The sequence below is a fragment of the Cryptotermes secundus genome, unplaced genomic scaffold (assembly GCF_002891405.2).
Source record: "Cryptotermes secundus unplaced genomic scaffold, Csec_1.0 scaffold559, whole genome shotgun sequence".
In the NCBI taxonomy this organism is placed as follows: Eukaryota; Metazoa; Arthropoda; class Insecta; order Blattodea; family Kalotermitidae; genus Cryptotermes; species Cryptotermes secundus.
The window spans coordinates 550,311-570,842 of record NW_019718620.1 but is presented as its reverse complement, the minus strand read 5'-3'; the positions used below and the strand labels follow the sequence as shown (position 1 = coordinate 570,842).

Here is a 20,532-nt window from a genome sequence, read left to right as displayed (position 1 = left end):
TAGATGAGTGTCTGCCGCGAATTCCCAGGCGGATTGTTCATTAGCAAGGATATGATTACATATAATATGATATAATCTATTATAAATTACTTTTTCAGAAATCTTTGAGAATGATGTTAACAAGGAAATAGGTCTATAATTAGATACATCACTCTTATCCCCTCTTTTAGATATACGTCTTACGAAATTTTTAATCTTGCTGGAAAAATACCAGTAGCCAACATTCTGTTGCATATATAAGTTAGAGGAGAAGAAATGTAAGAAATGCTGTATCTTAAAATTTTTGTTGATATTCCATATCATATTGTGACATGTCTAACCGTTGCTGGGCAACAGGAGGTGGAACGAGTTACCACGAAGACAGACCCTTGATAAACGGTCGGTTGCCAAGTTACACAATAGTGGAATCATTTGATTAATAATATATTGACAGCATTTGACTGTGTTAATTATATCTTGCTGTCAAAATGCAATTTTATGGTATCTCAGGAAGAACTTATAATTTAATTAAATCTTATTTACACCGAAGCTATCAAAGTGTATTGGCCGATTTTGATTCAAAAACATATTACTCTGAATGCGAATTGCTTACTGACGGTGTTCCTCAAGGATCCATACTTGGACCTTTGTTGTTTCCGTCATATGTTAACAACTTGCCTAATGCAATATCAGATATATACAATCCAGTTTTGTATGCTGATGATACTAGTTTGATAATTACAAATCCTGAAACACAAATGTTTGAAGAAAATATACACACTGCTATAATGCAAATAAATACATGGTGTTATAGTGATTATTATAGTTATTATTAATTTTGGAAAAAACTTATTTCTTTCAATTTGTAAGTAAAGACTCCAATGTAACAGATCTTCATATACCATATGAGAATAAACAAATTTCTAGTATACATAACATAAAATTTCTAGGATTAACGATTGATAATGATTTATCATGGAATTACAATGTTGAATAAATAATACCTAAATTAAATTATTTAATTAGATTCATGAAATCACTCTTGTCTCTCGAGTCATTAGAGATGGTTTATGTCTCATTAATTCACTCAATTATATTGTATGGTATTAGTCCAAGTCCGAGTCACATTGCGACTGACGGCAAGCAGAAGTCATACAAAACCACGATAATGAACATGTTCGCAGTATAGGACAAGGTGAAGCCAGACACAGAAAATATAGGAGGCTTAAACTTGGTGGTGGTCAAGCTTATGACCATTCAAATGACTAAGTTTTTGTTGTAGCATAAGATCTATAAGTTAGGAATAATCTGCTCTGTAAAGCCTGTACTGACAGAGAACTTGTGAATAAAGCAAAAGGAAGAGTTTTCAATAATATTATATGTACGAAATATACACTAGATGAAAGGTCAAGTGTATACATAAGAGACAGACCCATCGTCTCGTAAGAGAGGATGTTACATAAGGACTATTACTGCAAGAGTTCAGTTGAAAACAAAATCCCTGGTCGTGGTCCTCAAGGGGCTTGATGCCAAGTCGAACTGATTGGCGGTAAACTGCCAGTCGTAAAGTGACTCTGACTCTGACTTGGGACTTGGAAGTAAATACTGACAATGGACTTACTAATATGGACTATGATAAATGACAGACCTGAGCTCCCGTCAGCGAAGGCGCCCCAAATGGACAGGACAGTAATTTTCTTATGGGGGGGGGGGAAACTGGTCATGAGCCCCAGCTGGAGCTCGACACCAAGACAGACTAGTCAGAGTCAGAGTCACTTTACAACTGGCGGTTTACCACGAATCAGTTCATCTTGGCATCAGGCCCCTTGAGGCCCATGACCAGAGATTTTTTTCAACTGAACTCTTGCGGTAATAGCCCTTATGTAACATCCACTCTGACAAAAAGATGGGTCTGTCTCTTATGAATACATTCAACCTTTCATCAAGCGTATATTTCGCACATGTTATCGAAAACTCTTCCTTTTGCTTTACACACAAGTCCTCTGTCAGTAGAGGCTTTACAGAGCAGATCATGCCTAACCTACGGTCAGTCTTCCTCTTATATAACATTTTGTCGGACCATATAGTAAACATGCTGCTGACTTGTTACTCGCCGTTCCTAAGCAATGATACCTAAGCTGTCACTGTAATGTTTGCTTGAATGTGGGCAGTTCCCACACTTACTATTCAACAATATCAATAAAGTTTCATGTTGTAAATAGCACCAATTAAGATCAGTTTACCACCTTTGTTTACATTAAACCCAGAGCCTACCTTTATAATAATAATTGTTATGCAGGGGTTCCCTGAGACTTGAAAATTATTTCAAGGGTTCATCCAAGGTTAAAACTTTGAGAAAGGCCGGTCTAAAGGAAGTCACCAAAACAAGTATACCTGATTCTCATTATATTTTATATCCATCAACCACATTCCATACTCTTATATTAATCCCTTCTATTCAGAGTTATTTACTAGAGATTTCTTTTGTTTGCAAGTTTCCATAAGAACTTTATAACACCCACTACCTGAAAATGGGGGGGGGGACATATATATAAATTGATAAGGAAAAGAGATTCCTTTCAACTCCCATTTTCAAACACCTCAGGGGAGAACTCAACACTTTCAAAGCCATTTATATTATTTGTAACATGCAAACAGTTAAATCAACCAGCAAGCTCTTGTGTGTTTCTAATGAAATATTAAAATTACTTCTTCTCGTTTGCTACACTGTAATTAATAAATACAATTCCACCTAAAGATAATCAAGGCAAAGCTCTAGGCATTCTCAGATCTTGGCAGTAGTTACAGCTTTGTAATGTTCTGTCTTTTCTTTTAATTTACTTTAATTTAATGACATTCTTTCAGTATCGGGACTAAATAGTGCTCGATGGTATGATGACAGATGAAATGCAAAGGGCTTGGAAGGAAGCCGTCACGGCATAACTGCGACATTATCCTGAATTTGCCTTGAAGGGCTGAGGAAAACCACGAAAACCTTCAGTCAGAACAGCCGGTTACTCAGTTGAAATTTCATCTGAGCACCTCCTAAGCGTTAACTATCAACTAACCTGTTACACTGGTGGCAAGGTGCTAGTGGCACCCATTCTACTGCAGGTTTGAACATCAGGGCCATTTTATATAGGACAATGAAGAGAAAACCCTGGCAGTAAACTGTGTCTTAAACACATCAATGTCCCTTCAGTCTAGTGTTTCTCTAACAATCTTGCCTCATCCTTAAAAACATGAAAAATTGTTCTAGAAGGCAAAGCCAAAGAAGTGCTTCTCTAAGGTGTCATGATTTAGGTGAAGAAAATATGCCATGAGAATTGTGTTCAAAATTCAGACTAATTTGATATTTGGGGGGAGGGGCAGATTTTGTTTCATACAAATGGAACAATTACAAAATTTATTAGACATAATTCATGCACAGCAGTGTGACTATCAATCAACCATTATCTCACTGGCAATGTTGCCATATGATGTTACAGTATGCTCAGTAACCATGTCATGATGTTGTTTCATTCACATTATGAAGATTCTCCACTTAACATCACTCGATGAATCATTTAGAATTTTACTCAAAGCATAAATTTCTTTTGTACTGTTCAGTACTCATGTCTACTGTCAATAAGAGACATCTTAAAACGTAACAATTTTACTGATTTGCCAACACAAACTCCATTCTTTCACTTAGTCACAAGTATGTTTTTCTAGCAGAAGCCAGCCTTCTAGTAAAGTTTTTGGTGAGAACTACATATATACACAGAACTCCTTTTCTCTAAAAACACATTTCCTGGCACTCCCAAGCTTCATTCTGACCTCAAGGTTGAAACATACAATGCACCATCAGATGATATACATCAACCGTCTGCTGGTATGAGTGAGTCCCAGCTGAAAAAGCACTGCAGACAGGACTACTAATAAGTATTAAAAGCACTTAAGTATTGCACTTCTGGGTTCCAAAGGATTAGACTTTGGATGATCCAATTACAACACGACATATTTCTTAATATAAAAACAAGACTGACAGTCAAAATAAAAGCAGCATTCAATTGTTTGTAAAGAGAAAAATGATTAATACGAATACAATGGAATACCAAACAGCACTCAATAACATTAACTCAAGTAGTCACATCTCTTTCAACATGGAATATGTAAGCCACAAATAATGTATATAAAATAAATATTATATTATAATATATATAAATATATTATGAAATAAACCAATTTTAATTATAAGAAATAAATAAACTACTGGAATATCAAGAATTATTTTTGCTTACAGGGACATGTACAATTATTCTGGGGCTAATATTTCTAATAACTGTTACATTTCTTAATACAATGGCAAAAACAAAATAATTCCAAGTCTGAAGTTTCTTTGATATATAAATGCTATCCAATAAAACTTATGGCAGAACTTCAAGAACCTCCTCTGGCTGGATATAATACTGTTCCCACCTCTGAACATTGTTAAGACAGACAAGTTGATACTGTTGACAAGTTCAAAAATTCCAAGATGGGTTGTCCTCTAATTGCATGTGTTCACATCATGTTTCATAGAAGTCAGAAAAAATGGACTATATGAACATGCAGCTCACTGATGTGATACCAAAGAATGAACCATAAGAGTTTAAAAATGAGCAAAAGAATATGTTCAGGCAAAGTAAGTGACAAGAAGACGGAAATCATTCTACCAAGTTATTCATTTCAATGTACAGTAGAGGGAAGTGATAATGAAAAATATTTTACATCTCTAGACAATATACAAAATTCATGCTCGATTCAGATAGACATTAGAACAGGGTAGTAACTTGAGGAGGACACTAGAATATCAGTCTGCCCAGGTTCCCTGTAATGACGTGCACGCCTTATGTCATAAAATACATATACAAAAAAATGTATCATACTGACCTCCAATGAGATAAGAAATGCATTGTAACATCTGGTAACTATTGCAAGCAAAAATTATTCCTTCAAACAAATGACTGATTTCTAAGTCAATTTTCAGGGAAGTTAAAGCCACAAGTTTTACTGCTTACTGGTGAAACATGTTCTCAGTATTCAAGAGTGCTACCTCCACAAGACATTCTTTGCTATGCAATGTGGTTGACCTAATTCATCATATTTTTGGACAAGAATAAATTAAGAGCTTCAAGATATGTTCTCCAGCCTACCTGGAAATGTAACCTCCAAAACATGGAGTTGAATAACAATTCTTTTGAGAGAGATACACTTGTTCTGAACTTAGGATAAACATGAAGAACAGGTCAGCCACAAATTCTAAAGAATATTTTTACAACACCAGATGGGTCACTCTGACCTGACTTCTCAGGTTAAGCAACAATGAATTGGATGGTGCTCAGATGGGCTCATGCTTAACTTTACCAGTGCTGTTCTTGAGGTTGGGGATTCCATGATGATGAAAATGTGGGTATTTCTGAACAACTGTTTTAGTCCAGTACAAAATTCCCTGACTGTAATCAAATGCTTATATCCTACATAATCTGCAGTCACGTGCACTTCACTGAAATACATCCTGAAGTACGTCAAGTTTCCATAACTGTTTCAATTATTGTTGGCAATGGATACTTTTATTTTATATACTGACATCTCATAGTACTGAATCATGGGCAACAAGAAATTATGACAGAAAACTGTTATCAGGAGAAATTCACTTCTTAAAGAGAAGTGCAGGATATATCCATTAGGAATGTAAAAGGAACGAAGGAATTATGAACTACAGAATATAAAAACTAAGGGAATGAACAGAACTGAGGAAAAAATGGAAATAATACATTGACAGAACAAACTCTTGACATAATTCTAGAGAAGATCTTAAAGCATGAACAAAACTTAGAACTTTGGAAAGCCTTCTAAAATGAGGGTAGGATTCTGTTTTGTAATATCTAACAGATTTCAATACGCCTAATACTGGAAAGAATGATCTTCTAGGTATGATGAACTCTTAGTAACTCCAATAAATCCTGGCATGTATGAACAGAAGTATCATAATTCAACTAAAGCCTAGAAGCACATTCCAAGATGGTAGGATATGATAAGAATTGTTTGCATATGACACTATTAGTGAGGAATTAAGCAGAGAAAGTAATTCCAATCTGGACACAGCTGCTGGTCTATGCTGATGATGTGGATCTACTGGGTGAAGAAATAGATACCACAAAGAAAAACACAGGATTTAATTGATGCTAGTAAACAGGCTGATCTAGATATAACCACAGAGGAAACTAAGTATATACTGCTGTCTTGTCACCTCAATGCAGGGCAAAATCATGACATAAAGACAGCTAACAGATGAAGAAAGTCGTCTTCTGGGTTTAGGCACCGTGTATTCTTCGTTTTGGCCGACGTTTCGGAGGAACGTAGCGCCTCCATCCTCAGAGCAGTTGAGTGGCTTGGGATGCGGAGAGCAGTAGCTGTGGTGATAGGATGTGAAAGGTGCTGCTTATATACGAAGTAGGCAGGGGGGGTGGTTAGGGAGAACGGACCAATGGGAGCAGTGGGGAGCGATTGAGACCATATATGGTGTGTGTTGATTAAGGGAGGGGGGGAGAAACGGCCAGAGAATCCAGGAACCTTGAGGTCAATAGCACTAGGAAGTGCTGTAGACAAGAAGAACCGGTAGGTTGGGGACATGCTATTGACGTCAATGACATGACGAAGAACTGGTGTGGCTAGTTGGATTCTCTTGAGGGAAGAGATGCTACCATGTCTGTCGAGACTGTTGGGAGCGATAAAGGCCATATGATGTAGCGTGCTAAGTTAGGGGGGGGGGGAACGGCCAGTGAATCCAGGAAACTTGAGGTCAATAGCACTAGGAAGTGCGGTAGACAAGAAGAACCGGTTGGTTGGGGACAGGCTACTGACGTCAATGACATCATGAAGAACTGGGGTGGCTTGTAGGATTTCTCTTGATGGAAGAATACACGGTGCCTAAACCAAGAAGACGACTTTCTTCATTGTCATCGCCATGAAAACCTCAAAACTTACATAGCTAACAGATGTTTTGAAAATCTGCCAGTTCAAATATTTGGGAACAACAGTAACAAATCTAAACTTGTTTCAGGAGGAGATTAAGTGGAGAGTGAATTCCAGTAATGCTTCCTACTATTCACTCCAGAACCTTTTCTCTTCTTGTCTGCTGTGCTGAGGAGAACATTTGGACTGAAGACAGATGAAGTGATGGGAGGTTAGAGAAAACTGCATACTGAGGATCTTCGTAACTTGAACTCCTTGCCAAGCATAATTACAATGATCAAGTCAAGGAGGATGAGATGACAGAGCATGTAGCATGAATGGGGAATACAGGAATGCATATAAGACAGTGGTTCTCAAACTGTGGGGCGCGAAGGGCTTGAAAGGGAGGCGCAGCATACGTTCCTACAGATAAAAATTAAAACTGCACTAAATCAATTAGAAAAGTAACCAAAAATAAAAATACATATAGAAAAACTTCTGATGAGTACAGACTTTAATTATCATGAATTTCAAAATAACTAATAATTATTCTCTTCACCGGCAATTATAAAACGTGTATGTCAGAGACAGCGTTGGTAGTTCGGCAGCGGCCTCATCCTCTGAAGTCTAGACTTTTTAAAATGCTGTGTCAGGAAATGGGTGCCGAACACACTACTCTGTTGTTTTTTAGTGATGCTCGATGGCTTTCAAGAGGCAAGGTTTTAAAGAGAATGTTTAGGCTGAGGCATGAGGTGTTCTGTTTTTTAAATGGGGAAAATCACTCGCTGGCAGACAGTGTCAGCAACAAGGATTTTTTATTGAAAATGGCTTACCTCACAAATATATTTAAGAAACTAAATATCCTCAACACTTCACTTCAAGGGAATGAGGCAACTGTACTTTCTTGGAATGACAAAGTGAAGGCATTCATGAGAAAATTAGAGCTCTGGAGAAACAGTATGGAAAGTGACACGCTAGACATGTTTCCTACTCTAGTGTCAATGGTACAAGACACTGATAATCCAGCGCTTCCAATGGACATAAAAAGCTGCCTACCTGATCATCTCATAATGTTGAAAGTTCATTTCGAAAAATACTTTTGCAGTGGTTTTGATAAATTTAATTGGATTAAAAATCCATTCAAAAATGCTCCTGGGCCATCATCTCTGAATGTAAATGAGCAAGAACAACTCATCGCTCTCACTAGTGATACTTCATTAAAAAGTAAATTTAAGGAATTGTCTTCGTTGGAGTTCTGGATACATATTGGCATGGAATTCCAAACTTTGAGCCATAAGGCATTGAAGATACTGATTCCTTTCGCAACAACTTACTTGTATGAGACAGGCTTTTCTGCTTTGGCAGCTATAAAGTCAAAGTATCATTCAGGGCTAAATATTGCCAAAGAAGTTAGAGTTAGAGATATTACACATTTTGATAAACTTTGTTCTCAAAAGCAGGACCATCCATCACAGTGAACTTTGACATTTAAATGTTTGATTTCCTTTGCAGAAAAAATTAAATACTTGTTAGTTAAATATTGTTTCATTTCAATACATATTTTAGTTAATTGCAAGTGTTAAAACTAATTTCTATTGTAGGCCTAATATTGTGATACTTTAATTTTGAGTAAAAAAACTGCTAAATAGTATGTAGAAAAACACAAAATAAACTGAATAAAACGTCGAACATACCATGACTTCTGTTTTGATAAAAAAAAACAGGCTGGGGGCTGAGAGTATTTTCTCTTGTCAGGAGGGGCTCAGAGGTAAAAAGTTTGAGAACCACTGATATAGGATATTGGTGGGAAAGCCAGGAGATAGACCAGTAGGGAGACCAAGACATAGGAGGGTTTATAATATTAAGATGAACCTTGGAGAAAGAGGATGGGGTGGTCATGGGTTCAATCAATCTGGCTCACAATAGGGACCAGTGAAAGGCTCTTGTGAACACAGTAATGAACCTCTGGGTTCCATAAATTGTTCAGAAGTTCTTGAGTAGCCGCACAATTGGGAGCTTCTCAAGAAGGGCTCAGTTCCATGAAGTTAGTTAGTTAGTTAAATCCAATCTGGATGCAAACATCTGTAATGAGAACGGCAGTGAATATGTACTTAATGACAATATGTTAGTCATACAACTTAGTAATTAGCAAAAGACCATCTGCTTGACACTTTCTGGCCCAATATTAAGAACTGATAGATGATGCTTCACTAACAGTTATGACATGCTTTTGACAGTATAACTATAAACAGTCCCAAGTGTTCCAGACATTTCTATATTATTCCAGTATTCAAATAAGTCAGGCATGTGGAATTAGTATAGGCATTAACCATTTAAAAGACATGAAGCTGAAAGGAATGCTTGGGTGACCAATGGCATGAATTATGAGTCAAAGTTCAATGTTTCAAAGACTTTCTGTTCCCACTATCTGGGAGGGAAGTATCGGGTAAAATCTGTTGTTCATATTTTGATATATTTGCTGAAAGTCACAATAATGGGAGTGAGATGAGGTGTCTGTTGAAAGGCAAGGGCTCGAAAAACCACCAAGGCACAGCTACACAATGGTCGGTAAACAATTATTACAATGTACATCCCAACAGAAGACAAAATTGATGATATAAAGAGCAGTTTCTATGAAGAACTAGAACATGTATTTGATAAATTCCCAAGTACCATATGAAAATTTTGTTAGATTTCAATGTCAAAGTAGGTAGGGAAGATATTTTCAAACCGACTGGGAATGAGAGTTTGCACAAAAAATTATTAAGGATAATGGAGTTACAGTAGTAAACTCTGCCACATCAAAAAATCTTATGGTCAAAAGTACAATGTTCCCACATTGTAACATTCATAAAGGTACTTGGACAACTCCTGATGGGAAGACACAATGAAATTGACCATATTTTGATAGATACAAGACAGCATTCAAGTATACCTGATGTCCAATTATTCAGGACAGCGGAATGTGGTACTGACAACTACCTGGTGGTGGCAAAGGTTAGGGAAAGACTGGCAGTGAGTAAGCAAACAACACACAGTGTTTATATGGAGCGGTTCAATCTCAAAAAATTAAACGAGGTAGAGGGTAAGGAGCAGTATCATGGTGAAATCTAAAATAGGTTCGCAGCTTTGCAAAACTTAAAAGACACTGAGGTGGTTTTTAACAAAGCTTGGGAAACTATATGAGAGAGTGTCAAAATTTTGGCCAAGGAGAGTCTTGGTTATTATGAACTGAAGAAGCATAATCCATGGTTCTACAAACGATGTTCAAAATTACTATACCAAAGGAAACAAGCCAAATTGCAGTGGTTACATGATGAAAGTGAAATACATAGGGATAATTTGAACAATATAAGACGCGAAACCAGCAGGCATTTCAGGAATAAAAAGAGGGAATAACTGAAAGACAAAACTGATGAGCTTGCAATGAACAGTAAGAACAAGAACACTAGAGACCTGTATAGAGGAATAAATTACTTTAAGAGGGGTTACCAACCTAAAAGTAACTTAACAAAGGATGAGAATGGTTATCTGCTGGCAGATTCCCACATTTTGAATAGGTGGAAGAACTACTTATCTCAGTTATTGAACGTACATAAGGTCAGTGATGTTAGGCAGATAGATGTACATACAGCTGAGCTGTTAGTATCTGATCCTATCCCTTTTGAGGTTGAAAGTGCTATTGCAAAATTGAAAAGGTATAAGTCACCAGGTAGTGTTCAAATTCCAGCAGAACTTATTCAAGCAGGAGGTGAAATATTATGTTCTAAGATCCATAAGCTAATTACTTCTATTTAGCATAAGGAAAAATTGCCTGATCAGTGGAAGGAGTCTATTATTGTACCAGTCCGCAAGAAGGGTGATAAAACTGACTGTAATAATTATCGGGGGATATCACTGTTACCAACTTCATACAAAATGTTATCCAATATTCTTCTCTCAAGGTTAAGTCCATACATGAAAAAAAAAATTAAGTCCATACATAGATGAAATTATTGGGGATCATCAGTGTGGGTTTCGATGCAACAGATCAGATTTTTGCAGTTGTCAGATATTGGAGAAAAAATGGGAGTACAATGAGACAGTACATCAGCTATTCATAGACTTCAGGATAGCCCATGATTCAGTTATGAGGGAAGTATTGTACAATATTCTGATGGAGTTTAGGATACCCATGAAACTACTCAGGCTGATTAAAATGTGTTTAAATGAAACATATAGTAAAGTAACAGGGCATGAAGTTGTAGACTGGACAGAATTCAGTGGCTGCCTTTAGTGAACATGACAATGAACAGAGGTTCAATGAATAGTGACTACTCACTTCTCTAGATGCACTCTGCTCCATGGAGTTAGTCAGATGACAATTTATTATTATTGCTGTTTTACTGCTTTTCTGAATAGTGACTAAGAACAGAAAAGCAGATGGGAGGCAGAACTGTGTTTGGTAAGGGTGGAAAAGGGGGGAAATTTCTATCTTATAAAAATATACCTGAGTGTGTAAAGGTAAAAAAGGTAATGTTACAAATATCAGTACACAATTCAGAAATTCTTGGATTAATGCATGATATTCACACACTATATTACAAAATGACTATGCAAGCACTGAAGCATGGTTATGAAACACACAGAGCAATCAAACACATACAAGGTTTATAAGGCATGAAAATACATGAGATCACATGACTCACTGAGCTCAACAAACTATTCTCAAAAAGTTATGTTTTCAGCTACCACAATTTAATCTAACTCTGCTGACCAGTTCTATATGCACATGGTATATATAACTCTATTTTGTACAAGCACAACAAATGAACTATACCATACAAAAAGGAAATGTGGCAGGTGATACAGAATAACTGTTATATATCAAGCATTTTCCTCCTTTGTGGAATTGTAGCTCTGTCCTTTAGTCTTCCCTGATGCCTTCAATTCTGCAGTACTTCTATGTCCATCAGATCATTAATGCTACAGCACAAAGACATGTTTGGGGAAAAATAATATAACTGTGATTTCTCAAAGGGGTATGGAACTCCAGATTAAGGTCTTGTGCGTTGTGATACCATGTTGCCTTGATGTTTAGGAATATTCTGCTTCCATCTTCAGGGTTGAAGTGTGCAGGGTGAAGAATCAGTTTAGCTAACATGTTGCAAGGTGATCACTACCCAGACACCCTAATGTGATCAATCAACACTGTGACAACCTCAAAACTTATACAGGTATGAAAATATTTTCAACTAATAAGGAACTGAATTAACTGTACACAACATACGCATAAAAAGATACTGTCCCTTTGTTGATGGCACTAGGCCATGGAGACATGAGGGCACAGTACAGCTCCAAGCATTTTTCACTACAACACTAGATAGAGATCAGTGGTCAAGCTTCTCGCCCCAGCCACTTTAGCCCTGGGCAAGAAGTTTCAAGTATCTACAGAACAGGATGCTGGGTGTGTCCAGAGCCAATCTGGAATCTGCAGGGAAGAGAAGTGTCTCCTGGCCCTCAGAGCAATCCAACCCCATTCCTAGGCCATCCAGCCCACAGCATTGTTGAACATTCTACACTGAACCGAGCGTCTTACATATATACAAACTGCACTAACGTCTGCAAAGAAGAGAAGTGTTTCTTGGCCCTGACAGCAATCAAACCCCATTCCTCGGTCATCCAGCCCATAGCATGTAGTCCCTATATTGAACTGAGCGTCTTACATATACAGAGTGTTTCATGACTTTAGGGCATAACTGCAGGAGGTGATTTCCTAGGTCTTTGTGATCAAAAAAGTTCATATAAACATGTGTCCGATTTTGGATGGTTATGGAGTTATGACCGTTTTTTCATTCCCGTATTCGCCCTTGTATGAACCGCATATATCATCTGGCAGGTCACTATTTTTAGCCAGCTACAGACAGAGCGCTCTTGTTAACTCAACATTTTAGAGGTACCTAAGGCATGGTGGGTTGGTATGTAAGGCCACGGCTAGTGTGGTGGCTACTGGTGTTCAGAACAGCTCTCATCTCGGTGCGTCTGTTACGTTCATGATGCCATTTACATTTTCATTTGAGGAGTATGCAGATATGATTTATGTGTACAGGTTTTGTGATGGTAACTCAGTTCTTGCCATAGCTGAATATCAGCAACAGTTTCCGAATTGTAGAATACCGAACTGGAGAGTGTTTACTGGAGTTTATCAGGCATTGAGAGATACCGGTAGACTTCCCGGCGTTTGTATTGCAGCCGAGCGTGGTGTTAATGAAGGCGTCAATGAGGAAGGCACTGTTCGTAAGGTACATGGCAGTCCACATAAGAGTATGCGAAGAATTGCCATCCAGGTCTCCGGACTTAAGCCCACTGGATTATTGTGCGTGGGGATGGAAGAAAGAACTGGTTTACAATGTGAAGGTGGCAACGTGAGATGCTTTGCTCGGTCGCATTCTGGACGCCGCTGACCACATAAGAAACAGCCAGCTGAAGCTGCTACATGCTACCCGCGCGGTTCACAACCGAGTGGCACCGTGTTACGGCTGGCAGTGGAATTTTCGAAAATCAGCTTTAAGCACCAATCAATTCAAATTAAAGGTAATTTCACGAAGTTAACTCTACATTCATACTTTAAATGTATCATGTATTATGCTGGTTTATTATTTTGTTCCGTTTATTGTCAGTAATCGTTACCTTCTATTCCGAGTTTAAAACGGTCATAACTCCATAACCGTCCAAAATCGGACACGTGTTTATATGAACTTTTTTGATCACAAAGACCTAGGAAATCACCTTCTGCAGTTATGCCCTAAAGTCATGAAACACCCTGTATACAAACTGAACAAACATCTTGCAACCCATGTTATGTTATATGTAGGGACATGAGTAGGTATTTCTACATGACCTTCATATAGTACGTAATGCTCTGCTCTGGGAATGAATAGAGAATCTTAGAGAAGTCTACCTGAAGCAACTGACTCAAGAACAGATCAATATTCAAAAGATGATTTCTCAAAACGGATTTCGCATGTCTATAAAATTATGAAACAAAAAGTCACTGTCATATGAAGCATTTCTTTGCACCTTCATTCTTTTCGCAGTTGAGTGGTTACCCTTTAAAGCATGAATTTTTTGCAAATTAGTTCCTACCTAACAAGAAACATGCTGCACCTCCATTACAAGAGTTCATTTAGTATGGGGAAACAAATGCAGTTTATCCTGAGAATCATATGAAACACAGAAATGTGCTGCACAGTCAAAATGCAGAGTTTCTAATGTGGTAGATATAGTAACCACTCTGCTTTACATGGTTAATTTTACAACAAACACTTTCATCATTACTGTTACTCACACTCTGTTTCAGTGATTTAAGGAAAATGAGCAAGAATGATTTCAGGTAATTGTAACAAGTTAACATATATCTTCCCAGAGCAAATTAACATACACAGAAAGCAAAAGATAGCAGGGTATTTATATCTCATTTATGAAAGGAAAGCACATAATATTATATCATTCATTTATATGAACATAATTTTTCAGAACCAGGAAAAAAAGGGTAAGGTAATAAGAGAATTAACAAATTATTTACATAATGCCATTCTACAAACTCACCCTCTACTATTCCAGTACACCAATTACACTTAAAATATCAGAGATTATAAACACAGACAATAATGTTACTTATAGTTTTGGCTAATTAATTCGGACTCTACTGCAACAGCATAAATTATGACAACAAAACACAATGATTATTATACTGCACCAATGAGAAATGTCAGAAAAGTCTGGTAACACACTTTGTACATTACTGAAGTACAAATGTTTAGAATTCAATCACCAAAATACAATTTAAATTTTCTCAAAATTCACAGAATTTAAACAAATGACAGAAGATTAGAAAGAAAAACCAATATGGTTCCGCATACATCTGAAATCTAACATTGTTCTTTCCATATGCTTCGTTACAATGGCCTTGTGCTCCAACAAAGAGTGCATACATAAACAACATTTACTAAAGCAATGCAACTCCATTCCTTCACAAAAATGACATGTTTCAATAACTTCCAAATTCATAACTGAGACTTACACTGTCTGCTTGGTTTGGACACAGTTTCTTGTAGACATTTTCAATGAAGTTTCTCCTACAAAGAATCATAAATAAATAATTACTCAATAACATTTACTGATCAAAAGTAATTCATTCAGCATTATCAAATACAGATTGCTAATAAATGATAAAAAAAAATCAGCATTATACACACACAGACACAAAAGAACACAATAATGTACAATATAAGAAGGAACTTTGGGCAATTAAATCAATGATCTGGGAATGACATGCAACTTGGGTGTGTAAGGAAAGAAAGGTATACAGAAAGAATCTTTTACAGGGAAACCCCTTGAACAACAGTCACTTGGAAGACCAAGCATTAGCATAATTAGAAACAGAAGGGCCCATGGGTAATATTTACTTAGGGGATCCACTTTTTCTCCCTCATAGCACAACTTTTGTAGCTCATATTGAAGACCTATTATTAATCTCTTTAATTAAATATGTGGTATGTTCAAAAAGTTCTGGAACTTCTGAAATAGTGCACCAACTTAATGTCTTAGCAATGACCGATAAATTGTGCTGCATAATGGCGTGCATCCTATTTATCATCCTTTCTGCCGTGCCATCATGCTGCGATTAGTCACACTGAGGGCATTGTGCACCATGAATTTTTACATCAAGGGCAAAGCGTGAATTACTCGTATTATCTTGAAGTGCTGAGACATCTAAAAGAGAATGTCATGAGAAAAAGACGTCAATTGTGGAGAAACAACTCCTGGTTCCTCCATCATGACAATGTGTAAGCTCAGGCATCACTACTGAGTCGTGCGAAGTGAACATAACTGTTCTTCCTCATCCATCTTACTTACCTGACCTGGCTCCAGTAGATGCACACGCATTTTGTGTCATGGCTCATTTCTGACACCATATAGGTTGAATATGTTGACTCACTTTCTTGCCTTCCACCATTCCCTTGTACCCACCCTTACAAACATGCATCTATATTCAGTGCAGCTTAGTTCACCCTGTGTCCTGTTCCACTTCCTCCCCTTTCTTCAATCAACTGCATATGCATCTAGGTTCATTACAGTTAAATTCCTCTTCTGCATGATCCTGTTAAGTACCACATCATAAGGCATTCAGGGAATTAGCAGCAAAGCATAAGCTGGAAACAGTTCCTTGGGTTCATGTTCCTGCCAATTTACACCCAGGGAAAGAGCCAGCAGCCTCCAATGGAGAGGAGGGTGGATGAATCAGTGCCTGTCTTACCCTGTCAGAAACTGAATGTCATTCAGTCTATAGTCACTCCCTTAGCAACTGAGTATGTTGAAAAATAGGTGAATTTTAGGGATTCACCTTTAACATGTTCAAAGAAAGCTTATTTTAATCTTAAGGCTTATAACACCATCTCTGGGTAGTGAAAGAACATACATAAGGTAAAGGTAAAATTGTCCCTGCACTGAGGAAGACAAATGGGGGGGGGGTTACAGCTCCACCATTCTTGACCTCAACACTAGATGGAGGTGAATGGTCAGCTTCACATCCCAGGCACTTTAACCTGGAGAAACCACCCCCAGTGTTCACTGGATATGAGGATGGGTGGGCCCAAGAGCCGGTCTGGATGCTGTGGAGTAAAGAAAAATCTCTTGCCCCTGCCAGGAATTGAACCCCAGCTGTCCAGCCCATAGCCTGTTGCTATAACAACTGAGCTATCCTGACTCCTGAAAGCACATACGTTATGACTTTAAATCCACATACAAATCAAAGCCAGAATTATTTTTCTGCACAATACATACTTGGCACTAAGACCTCCACCAGGAGGCAAGCCAGGGATGTCTTCATCTGCCAGCGTTTGAAAGACATGAAGAAACTGCAATCCATCTCCATGTCGAACCAGTTCTGTAACAGTTGTTCATTTTACTAAATGAACTTTCAGATGTCCTTTATTAAATATAAATCACACAAAGTATATTTCATATAAAAATCTTAGAACCCGATAAGACAATCACAAGCAGCTCACCATAGAGGCTTCTCGTGTAGAGACTTCTTACTGTTCCTGTGATTTATAGAATATCAGCTGCTGCCTATGTTTTGAAGCAAGAACTGTCTTTTAGCACAATACTGAATGAGGGTCTGCTCACATTTTAAAATTGTGGCTTGAGAAACATTGTACATAATGCACTCATACGAGGTCGACAAATAAGTTTTGAGATTAATTTCTTAAAAACTTATTGAAGAGCTGCAGATATTAGCAACCTAACATTTTTCAAAGGAATCTCCATAAAATTCTTTACAATGTTCATGACACTCTGGACATGATTCAAAAGAGTTTCTAAAATACTGAACAGGAATGTATGTCGAACATTTTTAATGTCCTCAGTGTTCAAGAAATGCTTTCCTTTCAGCACATTCCTGTGTTTTGAAAGTAGCCAGAAGTCACCTTGAGCCAAGTCAGGACAGTATGGCAGATAATCCAAAGCAGAGATATCTTTTCCTGCTAAAAACTGCGAAACTCAAAAGTGAAGAATGTCCTGGGGCATTGTGTTGAAGAATCAATGAGCATTCTCTCCACAACTCTCCATGTTTGCGGCTTACAGCATCAATAAGCATTTTCAACACCTGAATGTAGAATGTCTGACTAAAAGTGGTCCCTTCTGGTATAAAGTCAAAGTGGATAATAACCCTCATGTCAAAGAAAGCAGATCAACATTGTTTTCATCTTGGACTTCAACATCCATGGCTTTTTTTTGGCCTGGGGGAGTTCTTCAGTCTCCGCTCCATGCAGTGGCATTTGACCTCAGGATCATACTGATGACACCATGTTTTATCACCAGTGATGACATAATCCAAAAAAATTATCATCCTGAAGTTGTACCATAAAGTCCATGCTCAAGGTGCGACAACTGCCCTTTGTTCCTCCATCAGGTTTCAAGGCACGCGCAGTCTTTTGCTCATACCAGGCTCATCAACTATCATCCTGCAAGTCAAATGGTGGTCAAATAGCACAAGTTCCCTGATTTTCACAACATTTTCATCCAAGCACTTCATTATGGGAGCACCTTGCTTTCATCGCTGTTCAAATCTTCTCTGAAACATTTGTGCCATTCAGAAACATTACTCTTGCTCATAGCAGATTCATCATAAACAGTTTGTAACATCTCTAATGCTTCACGTGGCGATTTCTGCAGTTTCAACACAAAATTTCACATGCTCCATTTTCACAGCTGAACAGAGCTGACAATACACAGTGATCTAACCAGCTACTGTTCAATGAATACTGAACGCAACTTATCCACACTTTCCATGTGAGCTCTGTCTTGTTGCATCACCTGACATTAAAAGTAACAGCATTGCCAGATCATCCAGCACAAAATTACAAATGAGGATCCAAATCTAATTTCCCAACCTTGTATAGCAACTACTGAAAAATGTCTTAACATACAGTAGTCAAACACATTTATAGATGATGTAGAATATTCTCTAACGGCAATTTAAGTTTATGTGTGATTTCTGTAACAGCATCCTGGATAATGGTTTCTGAGTCCTACAAATAACATGAAAAGTTCTGTCTTTTGAGATATAATGTGCAGTCCAGTAAAGCCAACTGATGTTCCAGAGGAACACCAGTTGACTTTCTTCAGACTACAAGGCATTATACCCCAGAACACAGAACTCTTCAAAGTCACTGCTGAAAGTACATAAAATTCAACATAAATAGCCTGGAAACTGGACCCGTTAGAGATGCCCAGAAAACGAAGCAGTGTGTGTATAGCACCCCTTGCGACTGCGGCAGATGTTACATTGGTGAAACTAGCAGACCCCTAGAAGTACGCATTAAGGAGCACAAATATAACATAACACAGGGTTTGCTGAAATATAAATTAGCCCAACATGCATACGAGGAAGACGACAAAATTTGTTGGAATGAAGTGAAGGTCTTGCAGATTGAATCCAACACATGTAGGAAATACAAGGAATCAGCCCACATGTTTCTGCTGGACCATCCAATCAGTCAACCCAGTGTGGATATCTCTCCCATCTGGACCCCTGTCATCACACCAGAAGTCAAGAGACTACAGCGCCGTCAACTGTAGCTGGAGAGGGTAACTATTTGTTTCGTGTGTTGGTACCACAAGGAGTATTACTTCTCTCCAGGTATGATTTCATTCAAGATACTGCTCTGGTGCAAGGCCTAATATGTGTGCAGTTTCATTATTTCTTAGCTCTCACAGATGGTTAGTGTCGTGCTTGGATTATGAACCCCTTCTGAAACTGGCAAAGTTGTCCGGAGATAGGGGCTAGCTCTGTCTATTGGACCCAACTCAGTAGGTTTTACCTGAGGATGGGGACAGAATCCAGTCCCGGAAACAGTTTTTAAAAAAAGAAACAGGATGGTTTTTTAAGAATAGATAAGATGCTGGATAATGTTCAACAATATATTAATTGTAACAATTTACCATCATCACAAACTTTTAGATCTTATAAACAGTCTGATTTATTTCTATAAATTTCTATTTCAGGTTTCTACATGAGCACTGCCCATAAGACTTGTTCACTTAACATGTTCCACAGAATATTCAATACATTTCTTGCAGAATGTACTGGCGCAATGTCCTGCTAGAAAAACAAACATCTGCTTTTTCACTTTAAAGAAAGGCCCCTTCTCATCCAAATAGTGTTGACAATGCTGCAAGATTTTTTCTTGTTAGCACATATTCAGATGACTACATTTTTCATCAGCAACACTTTTTATACCTATGCTGGTGTGCATTTTATCCTGTGCCATGGCATAGACTGCTGCTGGTATTTTGCAAGTGGCAGCATTGATAAGAATCGCTGCATCTGTGATAAGCCACTCTGTATTCCATCATATACATTTCTCCATAAAAATTATTCTGACTAAATTAGGTTTAAAGTTAAAAACAAGGCAAAAACTAATGCAAGCTACTGACTAAGAGTTCAATGATCAAAAAATGACTTTAACCCTTCCTAGTCCAACACAAAGGTGGAATGGACAACACAATTTGTTCTACAGGGCCTAATGTGAAGGCAGCCTTAACATTCTGTTCCATAATCACATTAATTATTATGTCAGTTTTTATGCAAGGACTCTTGCAATCTGCTGGCTACATTTTATTCATGAGCACTTCGCATTTGTCGGCAGAAGTCTTTGTATGCTGTCAAACGGAAATCACTCTTGAACAAAACAGTAGTCAGATGCAATTTTTGTACAGTGTCTTTGATAAACTACCAACATAACCAACTTCAACTTTTGTTACAGTAACATCTTGTAAAATCTGTGAGTGGGTTTTTAAATCTCTTTGAGACTCTGTGCAAAGGAGTAACACTGCTTAAATTGTTGCTGTATGAACAGAAGTACTTGGTAGATGGCGTAAAGTTCTGTTACCAAAGCTGTGGAAGTGGTATTTGGAAACTCGGTCTTATACACAAAGTAACATTCAACTGATCCTTCAACAAACAACCAGTCAGTATAAACCATGTATTCCAGATAAGCAAAGGCAAGCAAAGAGCCACTGATACAAGGG

At 37.8% G+C, this 20,532-nt stretch overlaps 1 protein-coding gene across 6 annotated transcripts in view; it reads right to left on the bottom strand.

Annotated features, from left to right (window-relative positions):
* LOC111862022 (protein phosphatase 1A) overlaps window positions 1–20,532 on the bottom strand; it is a 51,320-nt gene that overhangs the window by 16,118 nt on the left and 14,670 nt on the right. For 5 of the 6 annotated variants that reach the window (XM_023847086.1, XM_023847068.1, XM_023847112.1 and 2 more), the window contains 2 exons: window positions 16,783–16,885; window positions 14,436–15,074 (listed from right to left, as the gene is read on the bottom strand). In XM_023847086.1, the coding sequence (XP_023702854.1) occupies window positions 14,987–15,074; window positions 16,783–16,885 (191 nt within the window). In that variant the 3' untranslated portion in view covers window positions 14,436–14,986. Of the gene's footprint in view, window positions 1–14,435; window positions 15,075–16,782; window positions 16,886–20,532 lie in introns of those variants that run through there. The other variant, XM_023847103.1, reaches the window with a different exon arrangement.